Genomic DNA, 23,667 nt, shown 5'->3' on the forward strand with positions numbered 1-23,667 from the left:
GCGGGAAATGTAGAGAAAATGGGGGCGAAAATGGGGAGAGAGAAAAAATGTGAGGGCGAAGCCCGGGACAAATAACTTGGGAATACCTTTCAATAAAAGATAAGTTTAGCTGAAAGGAAACACCAAACACTTAATCGTGTTTTGTTAAATTGTTTAGTTAGTTCCGTGATGAGTTTGGTTTGAGAGGTGAAAATATAAGAAACAGAAATATAAGGAAAATATTACAAATTGTAATGAAAATTTCCTGAATTTTCTCTCAGAACTACTTATATTTTCCTTTGCTCAATTTCCCAAATATCGGCCATAGATTCCTGGCTTAGCCTCCTTAAAAAGCTGAAAGCCAATCCCCTGCCGGCCATCTTCTTCTAACCATTCAAGCCAAATATAGAATCCAAAGCAGAGGGAATGCATTTCTGCAGCAGCATGCCGGATGCATTTGGTGTCTTAAAAATATGCAAAAATTATTAGCGATAATGCTCACGTACGACACTCGAAAAAAAAAAAGAACTCAAGCACACACCCACTCTGCCCGGAAAAATAGAAAAATTTTTGGAGGCAAGGAAAAATTGAGGGAAATGGGAACGTAACGGGAGAATACAACGGCTGATTGCCACAAGCGCGGCACGCTTTTGTGCTCGAGTGCATATTTTGTCCTTATCTAGACGCAGCTAGCCGTCTCTGTCTCTATCGCAGGACCTGCTCTATCTGGCTGCTCCTTTGCATGTCGCTGGCATGCTGAAATATTATCCTTGCAGGCAGAAACGTGCGACTTTAGTTATGCTTATTTTTTTGTACGTAAAAGTAAAGTGCACAAGGAGAAAAATTATTTACAACAAAGATTTTGACAATTTAATAAAGATAAAATTGAAGTAAAACAAGAAAGGAAGCTAACTTCGGCACACCGAAGTTTGTATACCCTTGCAGATATTATTTCATTACATTTTACCTATATTATTATGTTTACAGTTTGACAGTTACAGTTTTGCATTCCCAGCTTTACATTTTCTCTACATCTACCGATCGGTTTATATGGCAGCTATATGATATAGTTGTCCGATTTTTATGAAATTTGTGCCAAAATTCTAGAATAATAAAATAAGCTTATATCCCGGAGTAGATGAAAAAACGTTGAAAAACAATGAAGTTATAGTTTTTTTCCTATTAATTTCCCGATCGTTCCTATGACAGCTATAAGATATAGTCGTCCGATTTTCATGAAATTTTTATCGAAATTCTGAAATAATATATAATGGCCATATCTAAAAAATTGTGCAAAAATATTGAAAAACAGCCAAGTTATAATTTTTTTTCTAAAAATTTATCGAACATTTGTATGGCAGCTATATGATATAGTCGTCCGATCCGGCCCGTTCCGACATATATAGCAGTGAGAGTATATAGAAGACTATATGCAAAGTTTCATTTAGATAGCTTTAAAACTGAGGGACTAGTTTGCGTAGAAACGGACAGGTGGACAGACGGACAGACGGACAGACGGACAGACGGACAGACGGACATGGCTAGATCGACTCGGCTGTTGATGCTGATCAAGAATATATATACTTTATAGGGTCGGAAAGGTCTCCTTCACTGCGTTGCAAACTTCTGACTGAAATTATAATACCCTGCAAGGGTATAAAAATAGAAACATAGATTGGAACTATTTAAAGCTGAGAATAAGCTTAAAATTCGTAAAAACCTGTCAAACCAATGACTCCCAGCTTAAAAGACTTTGGTTTAATAAAAAAATAATGGTAATTTAATTTTTAGAAATAGAAATACATAAAATATACTTCACTCTTAGTTATTTTTAATCAAAAAACATTTTTCTCCCAATGCACAAGTTATTTTTTTCCCCTGTTCAAGTCATTTTGGTGGACTCCAGGACATGGCTTTCTGTTATTCCCATATCGCAGCATCAGCATTCAGGAGCCTGCGGCTTCTGTCGACCTGCCACGCCCCGTTTTAGCGCCGTCCCTAGCGCCTCTCCCTTTTGGGCCAGGGGCAGCTCGCATTGAGCTGTCACGTGTGAGGTGGAAAATTTCAGTTTTTCACCAGCTTCGCCCTGCAGGGCTAAATTTGCCAATTTTCTAATTAAAATTTCTGCGCCGTAAAGCATAAATTTCGCAACTTTTACGCAGATAAAAGCCGGAAAGTCGAGTCACACGATACCTCAAAGGAAGTTGTTCCGCACAAAAAACTGTGCAAAAAAACGAAACACTGATATTGTTGATGAACAAGACGACCAGCAAAAAAGAAAAGCAAATAAAATAGAGGTTTCAGCGGGGAAAAATGTTGTAGAAAAGCGTAGAGTTTTTCCAGGAGCCTTTCGGGATTTGTTTGACAGATGAAATTTGCATCTGTCTGTCCAACCAAAAGCTCCCTTTTTTCGTTTTTTTGCAGAACCCCTGGCTGGGCAGTAATTAACGCAGGGACGAAAGGGAATATTTAGATGCTTATCTCACTGCTTCACACTTTCAAAAGTTATGCAATATGGCGGCAAGTTGTGGCAACTTTATCAATTACATTATATCAATTACGAGGGGCATGAGGCACGCGGAGCACTGCCCTTGGGCAGTTCCAACTTTCTGCTGACCATAAAAATAAAAGCAGTTGTAAATTTTCGGCCTCATTTACTGGCGACTAAATAAAATGGAATTATATGACCGACCGACCGACAATATACAGAGGCACTAAATCCCAGCGGCCAGTTATGAAGACAGTTGGGGGTAGAAAAATAAGTCATTTAATTTCTAAATAATAATTGCCTAATTTTATGTTTCTTTATTAGTTCTTTATAGTTTTTCCTCAAGGAAGCTCCAAAAAACACACATGTAACCCAGATTTATGAGTCTGCAAGGGGGCCTAAAAGATTTTCCAAGAATTTATAGAGCTATTTTCTCAACCGCAGCTGTTAAAGGACTAGAAAGATATCACGCTCTGCCGACGGGGGCATATAACTGCTGCGATAGTGGCTGGCGCCGTCTGAAAAGCCCAGAAAGTAGCCACTTAAGCTGTTGGCATGGCAGTCAATCCGCTGCTAAGCACAAGCCTAGGATTCGCACAGTCGAAAACCCTTTGGTTTTGCGGTTAAACCGCAGACGAACTCACACATACAGAGAGATACACAGGATGCTCGTACACAAATTCAGCTGGAGAAGCCGGGCGCTCTAATGTATGCTACATAATTTGCGCTCGCCTCAGGCAACTGACCATTTGCGGAGACGGGGAAGGAGGGCGAGTGTGTGTGTGTGTGTAAGCGGTGTGTTAGTTAGCGTAGCACTCTAAGTCTGCGGCTTGTTTTATGGCTTCGCACTGCTTTTGACCTTTGGTTAAACTTTAATCAGCCGGCACTCTGCTCGCGGAAATTCACGGACAAAGCCACCGAAACGGACTCACTTATGGCAAGTCCAATGGGTGCACTGAGGAGAAAACTATAGTTAAAATGTATTTTTCATGATATGTTTTGTTTAAAAATATTTTTAACAATTTTTAAATTTAAAGAGAGGCAAGAGAAAATTTTTTTTACTCCCTTATTTCCTTTTCGAGAATGATTTTCTTGGCTTAAAATATTTTCTTCATTTAAACATTATTTACTAATTAGTTTTTATTTTATTTACCAAGAAAATAATCAGTTTATATTTTCTTAAGCTAATTTAGTTATTTTTTAAATTCGTTTTTCCTTCTTTATTAAATTTTTAAATTATTTTTTACCGTGCACATGTGTGTGTGCTCGGCGGCAATTAAGGCAAAGACTCTTTGCTCGTTGCCCAAGCAACTCAATTTCCTTTTGCACCGACCGACATCAACGCAGCAGCAACTGCAAATCAATTTTAAGTGCTGCAATTTTCATATTTGCCAACGGCAACGCACAAAAGTATGCAACGCGCAATTTCCGCTCCAAGCATGCACAATGCTGAAAGAGGGGGGCAGCTATGGGGGGTGGAGAAAGGGGGGTTTGATGGAGGCCAATCGGACGGGGGGTAGTGATTCCAGAGGCTGCTGCTGCTGCTGCAGAGAAGCACTTGCTGGAAGTGCTCCACTTTATTTTGTTATGCGCCTTCAACGGCCAACAAATGAAAAGTCTTTGGTGTGGAGTACACAGCAAAAAAATAAAATAAATAAAGAATATTGAACAAAAAATGGGAAAATAAAGAACTATATACGCTTTTCAATAAAGTCAGTAAATAAATTAATTACAGAGTCAGAGCTTTGAGAATAATAATAAAATATTATTTAGTAAATCTTAAAATTTATACATTTCATCCAAAAGAATTCCCTTATTATTTCCCCCAGTGTACATTTAGTGTTTGCATTTTAAAGCGGCATTTTTAAATGATTCACCCCACTCCCTGAACTGAACTACAAAAATCTCCTTCTCGCTTTCAGAGTCATGAAATACAGAATCTGCAGACATACACGCAGTACAAGGTGACCGTGCAGGTGTTCAATCCGGAGGGACTGGGACCGGAGACCACCATTCTGGTGATGACCGACGAAGGAGGTGAGTGTGTGCGCCCAGAATAAGTGCAAGTGCCATAGCAGTTTTCAGATTCAGATGCAGATGCCTGGGATTTCCCCCGCCCAGATACATTATCAATGATGCATGCCACAGAGTGCTTGCCCCTGGGAATTGTGGCTGTCAGGCATTCGGACGATGGCCGCAAGTCAATAAGTTTTTTGGTCAGGCCAAAAGTATTTCTCGCATATGCACGAGTAGTATATCTCTGAAGCCGAGAAATTCCAAATATTACGGCTTATTGACATGCCAGACAAGTGACCAAGCCCGAAATGCATATAATATGTATATATATATCCGATCCGATCCGATACAAGATGCAGATGCAGCAGCGTCAAAAACAAAATTCGCCTTTGTGTGCAGTTTTAGTTTTTCCGCTCACTTTTTCCACTTTTCCCCCAGCTTCCCCCTCGCATCTGTGTGGGAAAAAGCAACTTTGAGATTCGCTCAACCACAAAATGCCTCGCCCATGCAATGAAGCAAACAAATAAAAGTTTAACTCCGACCAGAGGCTAAGGAAAATATGTTGCAATTTTTCATATTTTCCCCTCTTGCCTCTTTTTTTTTTGTGCTTTGGCATTTCCTAGCTTTTCCGCTGCAGACCGCAGTCTGTATTGAAATGGAAGAAGAATACTCTCCTTCTCCCACAAACAAATAAAAATACAAAATAAATAATGCTTACTTAAACTTTTGCCATATGCTGCTCAGTCAGCAACAAAAACTGCCCAGGCATGTCCGTTTCTATTTCGAGGTTTTCTCCTTTTCTTACTCCGTTACTTGGGTCGGGAAATTGGGTATATTGTTTTTCCAGGGAAATTACTTAAATTTGTACTTATTACATTAGAAATATGGGAGGTTTTGGGGGAAATAACTACTTATTTCCGATTGAAAATTAAGATCTTAATAGATCTGTTTATAAATATTTTATGGTTAAGGGTTTCTACTTTCTATACTAAAAATTAAATGATAAATATTTTTTAAAAAGCAACAAATATCTTAAAATATCTCCAACCTATTCTAAAAGGCTTTTTTATGTGTGCCACACATTATTCAAATTATATAACGAACTTCCTATTACTTAAAACCCTCAAAGACCGGGTATCCCAGGGTCGGCATTCAGTCAACGCCTTTTGTTATCCTTTTTCGCCATTGTTACGGCTATACCCCGCCGATTCCTTTTGAATCCTGGACGATTCCGCCACGTGGATTTCCGCCGGCATCGTTACACTCGGGGTATCGCCAGACGACGACGACGACGCCGCCGCCGCTGGCGGAAGTGTTGATGCCATAGACGCCGGCCGGCTGATGCCGGTGGAACGTAAATTATAAGCAGTTGGCCATAAATAAAATATATAAAATCGGGCAGAACGGATAAAGAACTCCGACGTGTGCGGATTCGAAGAGGAGGATGGGTTTTGGGATTTAATTTCCTGCAGTCAGCGCAAATCTGTTTGCATAAGCACGCCGAGATGTCTTGGGCAAATATTTCCCAGCTTCGCTCGCGAAGTTTTTCCCAGCGCTCGCGCTAAGACCCGAAAACTCTTTTGAAAGTTGCCAAAAAAGCTTAGCGGCATAATTAGCATAAAATTCTGGTGAAAATCCTTTGGCATCTCCAGCTCAAACTCAAGCTCGAGCCGGAAACCGAATAAAATCAGATTCGATAAAAACGAGAAAAATATGCAAGAGCCAGGAGGCAGAAGGCAGCTCTCCCGTATGGATTTGTCTCTCGTATTATTATTATTATTATTATTTTTTCGTTTGCGGCTAAGCTGCTTTGAGTGAGCGGTGGCAAAAAAAAAATCTATATAACTCTGGATTTTTGCGACAGCTGGCATAACTCTGTAATTTCCGAATTTTCCACGTTTCTTCCGCAACATTTTTGTGTGTGTGCGCGCCCAGGTAACCTGGCAGGTGCAGACGGGCGAAGCTTTCCCGGGGATTTGCAGCGGCTTAAGCAGCAACTTTTGGCCAAGGCCAAGACCGGGAGCAGGACCAGTACCAGGACACAGCTGCTCCTAATAGAATCCTGCCAATGCCGTGTGGGAGGCAGAAGAATAACCAGGGTGGCAGAGCCGATGCGCGTGGCAGTTGATTAATTACCCTCGAATATTTGCCACAAAACAGCCGCAAATAGCTGGCATAACCAAAGCGGAAAATTCTGGCACTCGAAAAAATATATATATACCTTCATCAAGGTATAAAAGAAACATAGTTTTCTCGAGAAAGAACATACTTTCTTACTGCAAGGCTTTTCCCAAATTAACTCCCAAATATTCACTAATATTTCCCTTTAAAAATTCCAAAATTCCTACAAATTTAACTCTTATTTTCCCCAAAATTCTCTCAGTGTATGCTAAATTAAATTTTCAAACTCAAGAGAGCGTAACCAAAGAAACTCGTGCTGTGGCGCCGCCTGCAACACACAGACCACATGCGGTGAAAATTATGAAGCCTTGCAGTGCAGCTTAGCAGCGATGGCAGCGGTGGGGTCATGGAATCCAAGGAAATCCAAGGAAATTCAAGCAGGAGACACACACAGAAGGCACAACCAGATAATGTCCTTAGAAGGCAACTCACCCGGCGATTGCAAAACAATTCTAAGGCTTCACCGAGAGAGCTCTTTGCACTCTTCTTCGACTTTGGCCGCCGTCTTTGATTAGATATTTTCCACTTTCCTTTCGGTCCGTCTGCCTTTGTTATTGCGTTTTAACTTTTGACATTGGGCCCGGTCCGGGCTTACGACAAGGAGATCCTCCCAAATAGTCTTGTTTTCTTGCTCGTTTGCCTCGGCACGCACTAGGATTTCATTTGGCCCCGGGTCTAAGGGGGGCGACTTGTGGCCAAGGCTATTTCTTTTTTTCTATTTTCTTGGTACTACTTAGGGGAAGGGTATACTGTTTATTGTGTAAGTTTTGTTAAGGGGAGTACTTACACTTAATTCTAGACCCTTTTAGAAAAGTATATTTTATCCGAAAGGCCAAGAAATATCTAAAGTTTCTTGTCATAATTTTCGAAATAAATTATTTTACTTTTGAAAAAATTACAGGGTATTCCTTACTAAGAATACTGGTTACTCCTTATTTAGTTTTTATTTCGTTTCTTTTTTTGTTGTACTGCAGTGCAGACAGCTCAAGGGGCGTTTTTCTGTACGATGCCTTTCTCCATCCCCACCTTCCCCGAAACACTTGTCGCTCCAAGGAGCCAGAGGAGACAGTTGTTGGACAATCGTAATGGCTTTGTGCCTGGTGTTTCCCTGATAACTTCGTTTCGTTTTCATTTCGTGTACGCTAAACTCCGTACGCTGTACATTGTACGTACATGGGGCAACACTTGATAGTCCGTACAACTTTTGACTTTAACGCGTCCCCGAGTGTCCTGGCATGGCCTTTGCACCTCGAACCTGGCCGGCTTAAAAGGAGGTTAGCGTTCAAATCGGATGAACTGAGCTGGTTAAGACCCAGGACTTAAACGGGAGCACCAGTTGGTGGTGCAATTTAATTTGTCTGTTACTCGAGGGCCTGCGTCGGCTGCTCTTTAAAATCAAATTTATAATTCAAACAACCTGCAGCTCTTCAAATGGCTTTGACTCGCCGCCCGCTCTTCTTTGGCCAAAATGCAAAATCAACGCAGCCAAAACAAACGCTCCATTAGACGCGTTGCCAAGGGCAGCAGATGAAGCGCAATTTTCAGACACTGAAAATTGGGATATTTATCAAATTAAATTTTAAATTTTTCTATGAAATACATAAGGAATAAGGATCGTTTCATGAGCAGCAATGTAGAATTTCAAATCATTAAAAACAAAAACAATATTAAGAAAAACAACTAAGAAATCCTATTTTTGTAGGTGCAAATTTGAATAAATAGAAATTATGACTGTTTAAATTGTTTTATTACCAATTTAAAACCTTTTATTCCTGTTTCCAAAATCTGCTCATAATTTTCTTTACTCTTTCACAAAAGAAATATCTCCTTTAAATTGAAAGATTTATTTTCCTTTTCCTACCGATATCATTTTTCGAACTGTGCACTTCCCTAAAGATACCATTATCCTCAGAGCTCCGCTGGCAATTTATCACCGCCCCTTTGTCAAACGCCCACCTCGAAAAAAAGTGGGCGCGGTCGCGTTGCCTTTTTCCACAGCCGCTGCAAGCCAAGAAAATTAATAGACACACGCACAGAGGGAGAGAGTGGGAGGGAGAGTTTCCACCTGATGGAAAAGGGGAAGCAAAAAAATATGGCAAATCGCACTTGCATTTGAGGAGATGCTGCCACTCCTTCAGTCTAAAGTAAATGGAAAATGCAAGGGGATCAGGCAGGGGGAAAAGGCAAGATGGAAAATGGGAAATCCATTTGCAGAGAGAAAACGCGCGGGACTGTCAAAAGCTGGGCGACCGGAATCCGCCGGCGACCAAGTTTGCAGCTACAAAATTAATTACCTTTGGCTACTTTCAACTAGCTGCGTAGCTGCGGTTTCACTCTGGGAAAACTCCATCCCCCCGGAAAAACACCACCCCTCCCTACTGCCTACACCTCTAAAAAGATGGTTCAGCGCATCCGCTGGCCCAGCCGCAGCTAGGATAAAAAATATATATATATAAATACTAGATAGTAGGACCCAAAACTCTGGGCACAAGTAGTTTCCTTTGGTGGAAATCTGCGGGCGGCTAACGGAAGTGACAAGCTGCAACCTGCGGTGGGGATAGGGGGAGAAGGGGTGGAAAATGCAACTACAACAACATTGGCAAAGAGCGACAACAACGCAAAGAGATAAAACACCAGGGAACTAAACTTTCCTTCGGCCAGAATGAATACTTAATACACTTTCAGGTCGCCCTCGGTGGAGATCTAATTGAGATGGGAATTAATTGTGGATTGGTTGGGACTTTAAAGGGATTTCTAGGGTAAGGTTGGGGGGTTTCAAGGATATATTTTAGACAATTTGAGTTTAAAGAAGGCAGAATATTGTTTTGGCATTTTATTTTAAAATATTATATTTACAGATATTTACGCATACTTTTATTCAAGAAGGGAAAATCTGTTTTCAACTCAGGAAAATGTTTGTTAAATTCAAAGTTTTAAATATTAAAAAAAAAAGACTTAAAGAAAGAGCTACAGTTTTAACCCCTTGAAACTAAATCCTTTTCTTTCGAAAGGGTAACCTGAAGCCCGCAGCAAACAGCGGTAAGACACAGTCTGAAAGTACCAAAGAAACGGGGCGGAGAGAGGGCAGGGAAAGTGCGGCTGGCAAGGCAAGGAAAATGCGAGGGAAATTCAAGAAGGACGAAACGACGACTCTGGCGGATAAGGTACAACGTGAAAAGTATGTTTTAATAAAAGCGGAAATGAAGCAGCGTTACCGTTATTTCCTGTTTGCGCCGAGTTTTGTTTGCGGCAGAGCAGAACGGGGGAAAAAGGGTCGAAAACAGGAGGCAAGGAAAAGCGCACCGAGGCCAGCTGCATTTTCGTTCCCGGCAAAAACCAAAAATGATAAACCGCAAACCACTTAAAAAACTTCCAAGCAGCAGCAAAAACTTTTTCCTAAATAGACGAAATTAATGAGCAGCCTGCAGATCAGATTCTCAGGATTTTCAAGAAAAATAGAGAAAGAGCAAGCTGAGTCACACGAAAAGCTTAGTAGCAGGAGGCATGAGTTTTTACAAATTCATTGATTCCGCTTTGAAGAAATTCATTTCTTTATTAACTTCTGGAAAATAATTTCCTTTATATCCAAATCTCAATTTCAAGAGATTATTTATGCTCCTAAAGTATTCAGAAATTCTCTTCAATAATAGTTATTTGTTTTCCGATTTAAGTAGATTCTCAAGAAGGGTTTCACTCCTCGATCCACATGCCTGATAATATGGGTTAAGACCTCAAACCTCATATGGGGAATTGGCTTTCGGCTGGCAAATCCCATTTCACCTTTGTGTGCGAGTTGTTTATCCTGTTCCACATCTCATAATATGCACACATATCACTGAGGAAAAAAACGAAGAGGTAGAAGGCGGAGCTTGAATTTCCCTGCCTTTTCTCTTTCGGGGAAAATCAGGCTAATAAAACATTTGCAAGCAATCAGAAAGTTTCAGCGCTTTTCTGCGATGGTTGTCATTGCATGTCTGGCCGCTGGCAGGCGGAGCTGTAATGCAAAATGAAGGCCCAAGGAGAAGAGACGACTACTACGACGCTTTCCAGCGACTTGACTCCCTCGTTTTCCATTTTCCCGCCGACTTTTTGGGGCACTCGAAGCCGGCTGCCAGAATGAAAACGAAATGAAATGTTCGGAGAGTTGTTGAAAATGGCATTCGGCGTTGACAAATAATTTCATATCATGTCTGCGATTTCCTTTTTGCTTTTTTTGGCAAAAGGATGCCCTCTGCCTTTGATTTCCGCCTCTGACTCCGCTTTCTCTGGCTCCCTTCTCCTTTTCTTCATTCCGCCTTGTCTGGGGGATCAATTTCATTTGATTTTTCGTGCGCCTTTTGCGGGACATGAGACTATGCAAGCCACGAGTCTATTAAGGGGGGGGTAAGGTTAATTCGGTGCAAAAAAGGCCACTTTTTAAAAAATTATTGTGGCGGAACGGCTAAAGTTAGCTTAATGAATTAAATACCGTATAATAGAACAACATTTGAATAATTTTTGATACATTTTGTATTGAAAAATATTTAGAGGTAGAGAAGTTATAGGGAATCTCCCGAGTCGCCTCCAAAAAAAGTTGTTTTGCGGTGTACATCCTAACAGTCCACAGGATCATCCGATCTACAAAAATTATACCTCATTCATTAAAGGATAAGTGTCCCGAGGTATTCACGAAGCGTTTTTATTTTTAAAATTTTTTCCCTATTTTTTATCAAAATTTGAAGTCAAAACCCCGATTTTTGACTAAAAAAAAACGTTATTTCTTAATTTAAAAATATATAAAAATTAAAAATTAAAAAAAGGCCAACGTGAATACCTGAGGAATTAGTTAAAAAATGTGTGTGCCAAATTTCAAATCGATCGGTCCAGTAGTTTTTCTGTAATCGTGTACACCGATTTGAAAAATTGAATTTTTCAGGAGAGCGCTTTAAACTTTGTGATTCTCATGCATTTAAGACCAACTGACCTTCGTTCAACTCTGCATAACTTCGTCAATTTTCCCATGATCGATGTAAAACTTGGACACAATATTCTTAAGATATGAGGCCTTAAAAATAAAAAATAAAAAAAAAATTACGAAAAAAAAAATTAAATACCTTACCCCCCCCTTAAGGAGAACCACCCGCAGTCACTGATATTACTCTATCTTGCACTGAGAGAAATTGGGAAGGTTTCTCGGGAAAATTAAATTAAACTCTACTGAGGGATTAAATTAAAAATAATAATTTAGACGACCTTATGTCAAAAAGCCATCAAGATCTGATCAAAGGTAGGCTTCTCCCAAAGGGATTGCATAAAATATCGATATACTTCGATATTTGTCGATAAATGTAAGTTATAATTTCCTAATTTCATAAGAAAAGCATTACAAAATAATAAATATTTAGAATATTATCCAATATTTTAAAACTCAATTAATATTCATCGATATAAATAACATACATAAAAGAAAAATACGATATTTTCGATAACGATTTACCTCTAGTGTGGACTTTTGCTTTAATTTGACCAATATCCTCTCAACTCTATAACAAAAAATCCCTCTTAATTTTTAAATTCGAAAATAGAAATTTAAAAAAAAAATACTGTTTTTCCAGTGCATTCACCTGTCGTCCCCAGTATTTTCCGTAGAGTCATCCCTCCTCCCCCCCTGGAAAATTCCCTGGCAAGTTTTTTGACAAATTCTCTGCTCTCACAGCGACACACGCTCAATCACTTTGTCCCGAGGCGGATTTTAAAGTCTTTAACTTTTCTTTTGACTTTTTGTATTTTGATCCGATGGAGGGGAACAATCTTTTTTCCTGTTCGATTTTCATCTGTATTTTTTTTCATCTGAAGTTCATAGTCAAAAGGATTGCAATAACAACAAGAGCAAACAGGCAGCCGGCAATCTTTTTGATGGCACCTCCAGTATCTGTGTGGGAGTATCTTTATGTGTGTGTGGTGTGTGGTGTGTGGGTGTGCCGCACTCAGGCGTGCGTGTCTGCCACCGTCCACATGCTTCTCGTAGTGTGTGTGTGGGGGGGTGTGTGGGCCGGTTGGCCTGGGGGCTTTTGCCGCTTTTGGCTTCAGCAAAAGTGCAGAAAATTTGTGCAAGTTACGTGCTTGATTACATTTTCCCAAACTTTTTTTTTTCCCTGCCACTTTTCCTCCATGCCATTTCGGCCATTGACAGGGTGTTCGATAAGGTTAAGGTTCACAACGTTTTTGGGTATTGTAGGTGTACACCATAAAAAATTAAAATCAAAAGAAGCTTAGATTTTGTGCTAAGAATTTATTTAAATACAACTTATTGTATTTATTTTTAGAGTAATATATAATATAAAGTAATAATATATTTCAGGACGATAAGCTCTCCTCTTTCTCATAATATAAAAACCTTTTTACAAGTGCAAACTCTCTGGGAAAAAATTTCTCCAACAACCCATAGAAACGCAGTATCGATTAATGGATAATAGCCTCGACACCTGGCCATGCAAACACTCACAATAGAGAGCAGGCTTTTAACAAATTGTGGTCGTGTATAATCGGCTTAAATTAAACAAATCTAAGCAATTAAGTGTTGGGGCAAGACCAAAATCCGAAATCGCCTCCCTCAAAACGAACTCAAAATGCAAGGTAAAGGACCCCCAAATCAAATGGCAAACAAAGTAATCAACCCAAGGGCCAAGATTGCATGACATTTTGCCGGAAAATCGGCTTACAGCACATTTTCGGAAATATCCTGACAAATGGAGAAGGGTCCGAAGGACTTCCTACCGATTGTAAGCTGCATTTTTGAGATGCACAAATTGTATCGTAGTTTTTGGCTATAATTGAAGTTGCTTTTATGATTAAGTGTCTTCTGGCCACAGGTTTCGATGGGGGCTAATGAAGAAACGAGGCATTGCCACAGGGCGTATGATGGATTTGGATTCTTGTTCACAAACACTACAAACACTGTTGCCGTCACGATGACGGCTGTTGCTATCGTCCTTCTGTTCACTCTGTAAAATTAGTTTTGCACTTTGTACATTGTCAGTGGCATTCTTTACATTTCTTGTTTGCCCTCAGCTCGAGACTCGACTTGCCTCCTCATTTCCCGCATTTTCCGGAGCTCTTCCCCTTGGATTTCCCCCGAACTTTCGGCAGCTCTAACTCAGTTAGCCTGCCCAGCTGGCTGCGGTCTTTGTATCCGTATATCTGTATCTCTATCTGTATCTGTGTCCCGGCCTGTAGCTGTATCTGTCGCAAGTCCAGCAGCTGCATCCTGTAACTGTGAGTCTGTGTGTGTGTGTGCGGGTGTGGACCACTCAACTTCAGCCTGTCATGTTGCACGTCCTCTTGGCTGATGCACTGCGAGATATTATTAGGTTATAATTTAATCATCCCAAAAAGGGTTTTAGAATTTATTTAATTATATTTTTTAAAGATTTATATAGTGCCTGTGCTATTAATTCCTTGCAAAATCCTATTTTGTTCTATATATTTTCAGTCTTACCCCACTTTTTCCCCTTTATTTTGATTCCTCTCCACTTTTTTGTCAGTGTCAGTGCTCCCTCTGCTCTGCATTAGTTTCCGAGGGCGACTTTCACGTGGTTAGTTTGCTGCCGCAGACAAAACTATGCACATTTAACGCTAAACGGAGGCTGTCTGCCTCCGCTCCGACCGCCTTTCGTAAATCAGTTTTGGGCCAAAGCTTTGAAATTTATTTAAATGCCCGAAAGCTCGTAATAAAGGAGACGTAGATTTATGCGGCCTTGTGCCATATGCCAGCTGCCAAGTGCCGACTGCCGCCTGCCGACCGGCGAGTGCCAAGTGAAGCTGGGAGCCCCAAGTAGGCAAAACATTTCTGGACCAGGCCTAAAGCCCATGTGTGTCTGGCACTGATTGCCACAAAACTCAGACACATGCACTCACGTAGTGTGCATTTTCATTTGCACAGGCGGGAAAAGCGGAGAGCCCACTCCCCACGCACTTAGCCAAATTGCAGTCGGGGTTTTGGTTTGGCTTGGCGAAAATGTCTTCGCGCAGTCGCCATCGCCAAAGCGTTAAAACCGCATTTGCAAACTAACACCCAAGCCCAGACACATATGCAGCATTTTCTTTTTCCCCTTTCCCCCTAGAATTTTCCTCTCCCCCATAGAATTTTACACCCTCGACTCGTACAGCTTTTTGTGCGTTTTTAAAATGTAAATCCTGGAAATTTTATGCACATTGTGCACGGAGAAGGACCAGCGGAGCGGCGAAGCTGCCTGGCCATGGCTTATATAAAATTTTGTAAAATTGCATTTACACCACAAACACATTTGCATTTGAAATGCGCCTCCCTTATCCTTCTCTTTGTTGTGTTTGTTGTTGTTTCTGGCATTACAAGTACAAGAGTCCCGATTTCAGGATACAGCAAAGGACAGCGGAAATGTCCAAAAGGGAGCTCACAGTGGGTGCTAAAAGTCTGGAGAAACTGGGGTTTACTTTTAGGGAAATTTTTAGTAGTATGTTTAAATTAAATAGGAAATAAGGGTTTTTTTTTATGAATTTTTAAATAGTTAAATTAATTTAAAAAATAATTAAACATAATTTCCCCAAATAATTGTATAAAGTTTTCAAGTTTTTATAAACTAAAATTTTAAATTCTAACACGAAAAGATATTCCCTACTTCCTAAGCAAACACTTTATCTTGAATATATTCAGGTTTCCTCACTTTTAATTTGTAAAATGGCTAAAAGAAAACTTTACTCTCCTGCCAAGTGTATCTTTGCTTCTCAAATGTTTACACTATTTGAGTTTTAAAGTACAGCACATGCATTTAGCAAATAAAATACATTTTACAAATGCTAGCTCCCCCGTTCCTTCTGCTGGAGGAGTTTCTTGCATTTGTTTAGTCGGTTGCAAATGCCTGGAAATCCTGTTTGGCAAATATCCTTGTCAGGAACATTTCGCATCTGTTCTAGAGCCTCGGTCCAGGCTTTAAAACGAGGCATTAATTGAATCAGCAGAGAATGTTCGTTTGTGGGTTAAATTATATTGCCGCTTTTGATGTAGCCAGGGCCCATCCTTTGAGTAAGGCCCAAAGGAAACGGGCTTAGCAACCGAGAAGGACTAAGAGAACAGTGATTACAGCTTAGGACGCAATTTAATTATAAATAGCGCCAATTAATCAGGGCTTTCTGCCCTGAGCCCCGGCCGAGTGACAATGGCAACCTGGCTTGGCCATTGTCCGCACCTATTCCCCGTTCCATGTTCTACTACTTCCCCGGGGCAGTTATCCTGATTTGCAGTCCATTGTGAGCCGGCCACGCCCAGCGTTTTGCATAACTTAAGCTCTCTGCCAACGGGTTGTGCTGCTCCGTCTTCGTCTTAGTCTTCGTCTTAGTCTTCGTCCTGTTTCCCTTTTCGGTTTCCTTGTAGTTCCTGCGTTAATTTCATTTAAGCATTTATGGCATGCGGTCGCGAGCGGCGAGCGGCTTCTTCCGGCAGCTGTCATCGCGTCAGGGTCACAGATTTTTATACTTTCTTTTTTGGGAGTGGCACTTTAACGCTTTTGCAGGACTTGACCAAAAGCTGTGGCCTTCAGAGGTCCTTAACGAGTGGGCGGGAAAAAGAAATCCTAGCTCAAGCTGTCAAAAATTCCAGAAACTTTTAAAGTAAAATGAAAAGGCAGTGGCAGGACATTTAAAATGTTATTTTTAGAGGCAAAACTGTGGTGATATTTTAAGAAAAAGGTTGTGAATTTAAAAGAAAGCCTTACAAAGGAAAAAAAAATAAATAAAATTAAAGTGCCTACAAACTTGCTCTAAAAACTTCTTCATAACTCCCACAAAACTTCATTGTTTTTCCTTCGACGTGAAACGTGTACTTGCCATATTTCCCAAATGGTTGGCATCTCCTTGTTATGCATTTAACCTGGAAAATACCCTGAATATACCCGTCATATACCCTCCATAAAAAACCAAAAACCGCTGTCAACTCTTTCGAAAAGAGCAACTGCAAAAAAGGGCAAAAACATTTCGAGAGCAAGGAAACATCAAACGACCTTCGCACATATTTCATCTACCAAAATTGTGACAGCAAACGGCGGTGGGTGGAGGTTTTCCACCGCCAATATTATGCGGAAACTTTCTTGTTTCTTATTTTTGGTTTTTTTTGGGCTGCGCCTATGCAGTTGCTTACCACCTTGCGTCGCGTAAAACGCATAAATTTTATTCAATTTCTGTCATTTCACGAAATGTATAAACACATCACGCTGCGTTGCCACGCCCCCCTTTGCCCCCTGCCCTATGGCAACCGCATACACCACACACCTGAGCCGAGAACATCGAACCTCGAAAACCAAACCAAACCAGAGACCAGGCCAAACCAAACCAAACCAGAACAGAACAGCGAACAGGACGGGCCCTGCCTGCATTGTACATTTGCGGTTCTGTGGGATTTTTCGGGGCTTTTGCCAAACAGCCAGGGTCAAAATAGCAGCTAATAAAAATTAGTTTGAAGATTAAGAAAAGTAAATAAACAAAAACTGAATTTTAGATCTTTTTAAACCGTTTAAAAATCTGTCTAAAAATATGCAATGTCTTTTTTGAGGGCGTAAATGCATAGCAAGTTATTTATATACTCTTTAACAATAGAAAATTGTAGTTTAAATATATATTTTACTTAATTTTTATTAGCGAAAATAACGTATTAGCTGTTCTTCCTAAAAAAAACCCTTAAAAGTGTCTCAGACTTTTGGCAACACAAAATAATTCACCAAAGCTCTAAAACGTTTTAAAGATCTTGGGAACAAAAGCATTTGTACTTCCCACTAAGTGTTATTTTTATGACCCTTACTGTACTTACATGCACGTACGTACTTGCATGTATATGTGTGTGGAGCATTTAACCTGAGCGCGACGTTACGTATACGCCGCGTGTGCCGCATGGCCAGAAAGCACGCGCCCCAAAAAATATTATTTTCATTTTTCTGCCACTCGAGCAGCGGAAAAGTATTTTGCGCTTAAAGAAGCGCCCAGGAAACGACGAGCGGATGTGGCCCAAGGAATGCAAATAAAGCAAGGAGTAAAAAACACCCACATACACGAGGAGAAGGAGCGCCTTGAGCCGGGGCACAAAGGCATAAGACGCTGGCTGTCGAAGCCACAAGAGGAAAAGAGGAGGAGCTGAGGCAGGCGAGCCAGGAAGCCGGGGCTAAGTAAATTTTCAAAACATTTTGCTCGTCGTTGCGCTTTTGTCGCATTAGCGTACGTGATAACGTCATGGAACAACGGCCCCCACAAAAGCGTAGGAGAAGAAACACAGCAGCATCAGCATCAGCAGCTAAGCTAACCCATATGTATGCTAAGATCTAGAACCAAAACATGGTCATATGTAAGAAATACAGGAGAAGAAAAATATATACTAAAAAATAAAAAATATAATTTAGAGTTAGTTTAGGTTGAATTTAAATTGTAAAAATTTAAGCTCATATCTTCATTTCTCTTTAAAAAATTAATAGTATTTGTATATTTCCCATTAAAGCCTCTACTTTTTCCCAAGATTTTCGCCCTGTGCCTGTCTTTGCATCTGCTTATTTCGCAGACTCTGCTCTATTTTTCTTTCGTTTTCCAACCCTCCTAACCCTGCGTATTGAATTTATTTTTGCCATCGCTGAGAAACGCCTTTGTAAATACAAAAAAAGAGAAATAAAAACGCACACAGTGAGGAGTCGAGAAATCCCAATATTATCGACACAAACCTAAACTTTAGCTTCAGTCAAAGTTTTAAAGAAATAAATATTTTTCAATTGCTGCGAGTGAAGCTAAAACGTTGCACAAATTTCAGTGAAAATTTCAGTGAAATTTCACCATAATTGATGCCTTTGGTTAAGCTGAAAACCCATCGATGCCCCACTTTGAGCCACTTGACTGAAGCATTAGAAGAAAGTTTCCACAGCATAGTAAGGATGTATACACATATATGTGCATATATATAGTGCTTCGGTTGGTGTACAGTCAACGTTCCGCCACAAATCAATGTAAATGGCATGCATACATTACTCATACGCAGCGTGGGACTGTGGGGGAGCAGAGGCCAAGGATTGAGGGAAAACTTGCAGCTAATGATGCTTCAATTGCTGCTTCTTATGAGTTGCAAAACGTTGAATGAATGAGCGCCATTGCATTGACTGCAAATGTGTGTGTGTGTGGGAAAGGATCCCCAGGACCTTCGAGTGCAGTGCAAGACGTGGGTGTGGGTGAGCATGATGACGACATTGCTGATAATGATGCATGCGGCAAATCAATTTTGTTGTATTATGCCAAAAGTGTGCACAAGTGCTGGGAGAAAAATGCTTGAGGAAAACTGAAGGAAAAACTGGGTGCGGGAAACCCGCCAACATTAGCACTAAAGTTCCACCCAGACGCTCAGCTTTTATGTTGTGCTACTACTCTCCTTCTTCTCCTTTTTTGTGTATTTTTAGTTTGGTTTGCTGGCGGGTTTTCCTTTTTTTTATTTGGATTTTTCCTCTGGCTGTCACGCCCCCGCCGCTGCAATGCCATTTTTGTGTCGTAATACTTTAGGGGCATGTGGCATTCGGCTACATCCCTGAAGTCCTTAAGCGACGCCTCCCCTCAAGGAGCTGCTAGCTAGCTGCTCCATTGGATGTGTAACAAATGTTGCACTATAGTTTTTCCTCTTCTTTTTCGCCAGAGAATTAGTTACTCTGGCTTAGAGAGTGAAAGGAATACATATAGCTTTGTTAAGGGAATTTTTATTGATTCCTAAGATCTGGCAAATAATAAATAACAATTTATTTTATGGGATCTTAATTGTCAGTTAAATAAATATATTTATTAAGGAGAAAATTAAATTAAAATAATAAAAAAAAGGTAACAAATGTAAAATCAAATATAAACTACATTATTCTTTTACAAAAAATTCCCTTGATTGCCTCAAAGTCAGAAAAAATAATTAAAATAATAATCTTTTTGTTTACGCATAGCAATTACTTCGTTAGTAATTTTCACAATTATTATTGCAATGTCACCGTTCCCAACACAAACAAATTTTCCTCACTAACCAAACAATTCAATCGTAATTAAATCAAGTTATCAGCCACAAAATTTCATATTAAAAATGTTGTTATTTCTGCAAAAGAAAAACAAACGCAGAATTTATATTGACAAAACATTAAAAAAAAGAAGAGCAAAAAAATAAATTGATTAACCTTTTGGCCTAAAAGCTGGGAAAATATGTATAAAAAACCAGCACACAAGATGAAAAATTAAATTTGTATCAGCGAGTGTTGCTGTAAATTGAAAAGCGAATTGAATGTCGTTTTGCCTTTGAGTTTCATGACCCTAAAACGATTTTATAATCGAAAATCAAACACAACACGGGAAAGTGAAGGGAAGAGATGGTCGGATGGCTTCTTCTTCGATTTTTGTGCCAAACTGTTACAACATTTTCATTTTAATCTTATTAAAATGTTACGCGCCCCCTCGCCACTCCATCGGGGCTCTTTCTCTCTTTTTTTTGGTATTGAAATAAGTTTTTAAATTAATTTTTTGTTAGCCAAAGTTGGCCGAACTGAGTTCGCTGCTCTGGCCAAGGGCTGGCGGCAAGGAAATGGGCGTGTGAATGGACCAATTGTGTTCCATATTGATTGAATCGAGGGGACAGGGCAGTCTCTCTCTCTGTGTGTGTGTATAAACACCAATTGTTAGCTATTTGTTGCTGCAAAATTGAAAAACTTTTGGCCTGCCTGCCGCTGATTGACAGAAACGTTACAAAAGGCGACAAGGAACAAGGGGGCAACAAAAAAATGTATGCAATTAAAATATAATTGTTGCCCGGGACTCGATTTAACAGGCTTCGCTGGAAACAAAAATGAATTGAGTATCTTACGGAAATTCCCAATGCCACAATTGCGTGTTTATTTATGGAAAAAAACACGCTGGTAATGCGCCCCCAGTGCAACGCCATAATACCCCGAAAATTTGCCTGGGAAAACCGTGCCATTTTTACCCTGTTTTCCCTTTTTTTCCGCCCCGCTTTTCCCCACATCTGCTCCCCTCCTGCAGCTTGTCTGTTTGAATTCCGTGTGCATTTCATTTGCCACATTGTTGAAGCGCTTTTAACTGCGAAGTTTCAGCAGCAGCAACTCCCAACAACTTTGCTCCCTTTTTCCTTTTTTTTTTTTTTTTTTTGGCGCATAAATCACATAAACAACGTTCTCAGATTTTTCGCATATGATATTTGTGATTTCCGTAGATGTAGATGGGTAACCAATGCAGTTGGTTTTTCCGGGAAATAAAAGGAAATACTAAACAAAGCGGGAAAAAGAGGAGGTTCTGGCAAAAAACAAGTCAAGCTTAAAACAAACAGAGGTTGAAATGGAGAGCTAAACCAGGGATTGTTTAAATTTAAGAATATTTAGTGCTTATTAAATTGATTTTTGGTCCTTAAATTATAATTTCAACTTGCAAACTAGAGCTCGAAGCCGAAGCCAAAGCCAAAGCCCATTACTCCATCCGGTGATGAGCAATAAAAATCAGAATACAATGGGAACTGTGTCTCTCAGACTGAGCTGAGTTATTACTTGCTCGTTTTTTTGTTTTTGGCAATGATTTGTTATGATTTCTGATCCTGAGCGGTTTGAATGCGCGACTCGCAAGCGGCAACAATGCAATGCGTTTTATGCTGCCATTAAAATATATCCCCCTGATTCGCAACCCCACCGACTGCATCTTTTGGATTTTCCTGGAGCAAAGTAATTTAGAGTCCTCGACATGTCAGTTTTCCACCCAATACCCCAGCCCACACACACGCACACACACACACACACAGTAAGTTAGTTTCATGTAATCCTGGAGCTCATTGCTTATATCTCTCTGGCCATTTGCCATTTTTATTTCACTTGCCACACTTTTGCCCCGGCTACATTTTTCAATTTACTTGGGGACAAGCCGGAGACTCCCAGGATCTAGCGAAAAAATAAACCCCGAAAAAAACGCAGGCAGCCGGCAAAACTTCAGAGCTCGCTTCGACGTAAATTTACACATTTTTCTGCCACATTAAGCGGCCCAAGAAGCCGAATTGGGTTGAGCTGGGTCTTGTATTCCCCAAAGTGCAATAAACATGCGCTCTACAGTCGCACACATTCGCATATGGACACTTGCCATGGCCTACTTAAGTTGAAAAAGCAAGCAAAAAGCTGGCCTAAATATAAGCAGCAAGATGTTTTTGTAAGCCACCTGAGCTTTCTTTGAAATATAGACATATTGATTGCATATTATATGTATCAATGGGATGCTTTAATATTTTTTTAGAAGGGAGAACTGTGGAAATTTAACATTAAATTTGTAATAAAGAAGTTTAAAATAAGGTTTTTTAATTGAGAAAATAAAGGGTAAAGGAGTTCTAATAATATTTTCTTCTCTATATTTTTTTTAAACTCAGAAATAAACTCCATCTGTAATCTTCAAACTTTAAAGAGGAAATGAAATTGAAATATCCTGGTCTAGCGAAAGTTTTTCTATTTATTTTAACCTCCCCCCATTTATATATATATAAGTTTATAAATATATATATAAAAAGCCTTGGTCTTGTTAAATACTCGACGGTTAAGGACTGCACAAATATTTATTGTGTCATTGATTTTGCCGCAAAAGCCGTCGTCGACGGCTGGAGCTCATTCGATTTTCTTTCGTAAACCATCGTGGCTTTTCCTTTTTCCCCCCATTTCCCTTTTCCTTTTATCCTGTATTTATCCAGAAAGCATTGCAGCTGGAAAAGTGGCGGGACAAATATTAAATATCAAAGTTGTGGAAAGCAAAGTCAAAAGAACTTTGCCAGCTGATTGGATGTGAAATTAAATTTCACACAAAATAAGCTATTAAATTGCAACTAAACGCACTCTAATTGGGATTAGTTGGGGAATATTTATTAAGGCTTTAGAATAATGTGTAGACTTGATCTTTTAAATAATGAGATTTTGATATTTTTGGGAATTAATTGCTGGCCTGATTTCTTTGCAAAATTTATTACCTTTTCAATGGCAAATTATAATTTTTAAATTTGTAATTAAACAAGAGAAAAATCACGCTCGAAATATGAGAATATAAATTAATTTTTGTTATAAATAAAAACACAATTTTTTTTATTTTTCAAGAACTTTTTAAGAAAAATTGGCATATTTCAGCAACGAAAAAATCATTGCATATTTTTGGGCATTTTTAAAAAGAATTTATGAGTTCTTCAACTGATTTCGCACCGAATTTATTAACATTTCGAAGAATTCATGGCGAATAATTTGTAATAAATTTGTAATTGTACAAAAGAAAAATCATGGTTTTTTAATTAAAGAATATTTGTAAATTCCGTGTTGTAAACGCATAAATCCCAATTAAATGTGCTTCAATTGAAGCAAATATATTTAAAAACTAATTAAAATAAATTGCTGACTTGATTAAGTTGCATTTTTTACACACTAGCACTAAGTAATTTGATTTAATTTGGCTCTTGGCTCGTTAATTAATTAAAATTTGCATTCTTCTCTCTTCTCTCGTTGCAGGTAAGTCAGATGCGTGGTTATAACCAGATGCTGGTTATAACTGTATGTGCTTGCCCAGGTGTGTGTGCATACATACATGCCATATACATATATGGCAGCCAATAATTTGCGTATGACTTGTCAGTGGTTTAATTAAAATGAACTGCAGCATAAAGTGTGTGTGCACACACGTGGATGGTTGGATGTGTGGACGTGCGGGCCAATGGTGTGTAAATAAAACTAATCCCGAGTTGAGCGACCGCATAAATCAGAATCGAATGCGAAAAACACCGATCCAGTCAGGCGAATGTAATTATAAATCATCGGGTGCTCAGCCGCACACGAATGCAATATACATAAAACGGAGGTAGCTGCAGGCCTAATTGGCTTCTGCTGTGAGTGAGAATATCCACACACACAATATGCATCAATAATTCATAAAATTAAATAGCTTCTTGCTGCAGGAGAATGGGGGCTTTTGATGGACTCAACTCT

At 39.6% G+C, this 23,667-nt stretch overlaps 2 protein-coding genes across 7 annotated transcripts in view; one reads left to right on the top strand and one right to left on the bottom strand.

Moving 5' to 3' along the window:
- Positions 1-23,667, bottom strand: part of LOC108075716 (uncharacterized protein C2orf42 homolog) — a 179,811-nt gene that overhangs the window by 107,070 nt on the left and 49,074 nt on the right. The window lies entirely within an intron of this gene.
- The window catches only part of Ptp99A (Protein tyrosine phosphatase 99A), a 122,945-nt gene that overhangs the window by 54,001 nt on the left and 45,277 nt on the right, over positions 1-23,667 (top strand). For all 3 annotated transcript variants that reach the window (XM_017168251.3, XM_017168246.3, XM_017168247.3), the window contains exon 8: positions 4,390-4,504. In XM_017168251.3, the coding sequence (XP_017023740.2) occupies positions 4,390-4,504 (115 nt within the window). The remainder of the gene's footprint in view (positions 1-4,389; positions 4,505-23,667) is intronic.

The sequence above is a fragment of the Drosophila kikkawai genome, chromosome 3R, assembly GCF_030179895.1.
Source record: "Drosophila kikkawai strain 14028-0561.14 chromosome 3R, DkikHiC1v2, whole genome shotgun sequence".
Taxonomy (NCBI): domain Eukaryota; kingdom Metazoa; phylum Arthropoda; class Insecta; order Diptera; family Drosophilidae; genus Drosophila; species Drosophila kikkawai.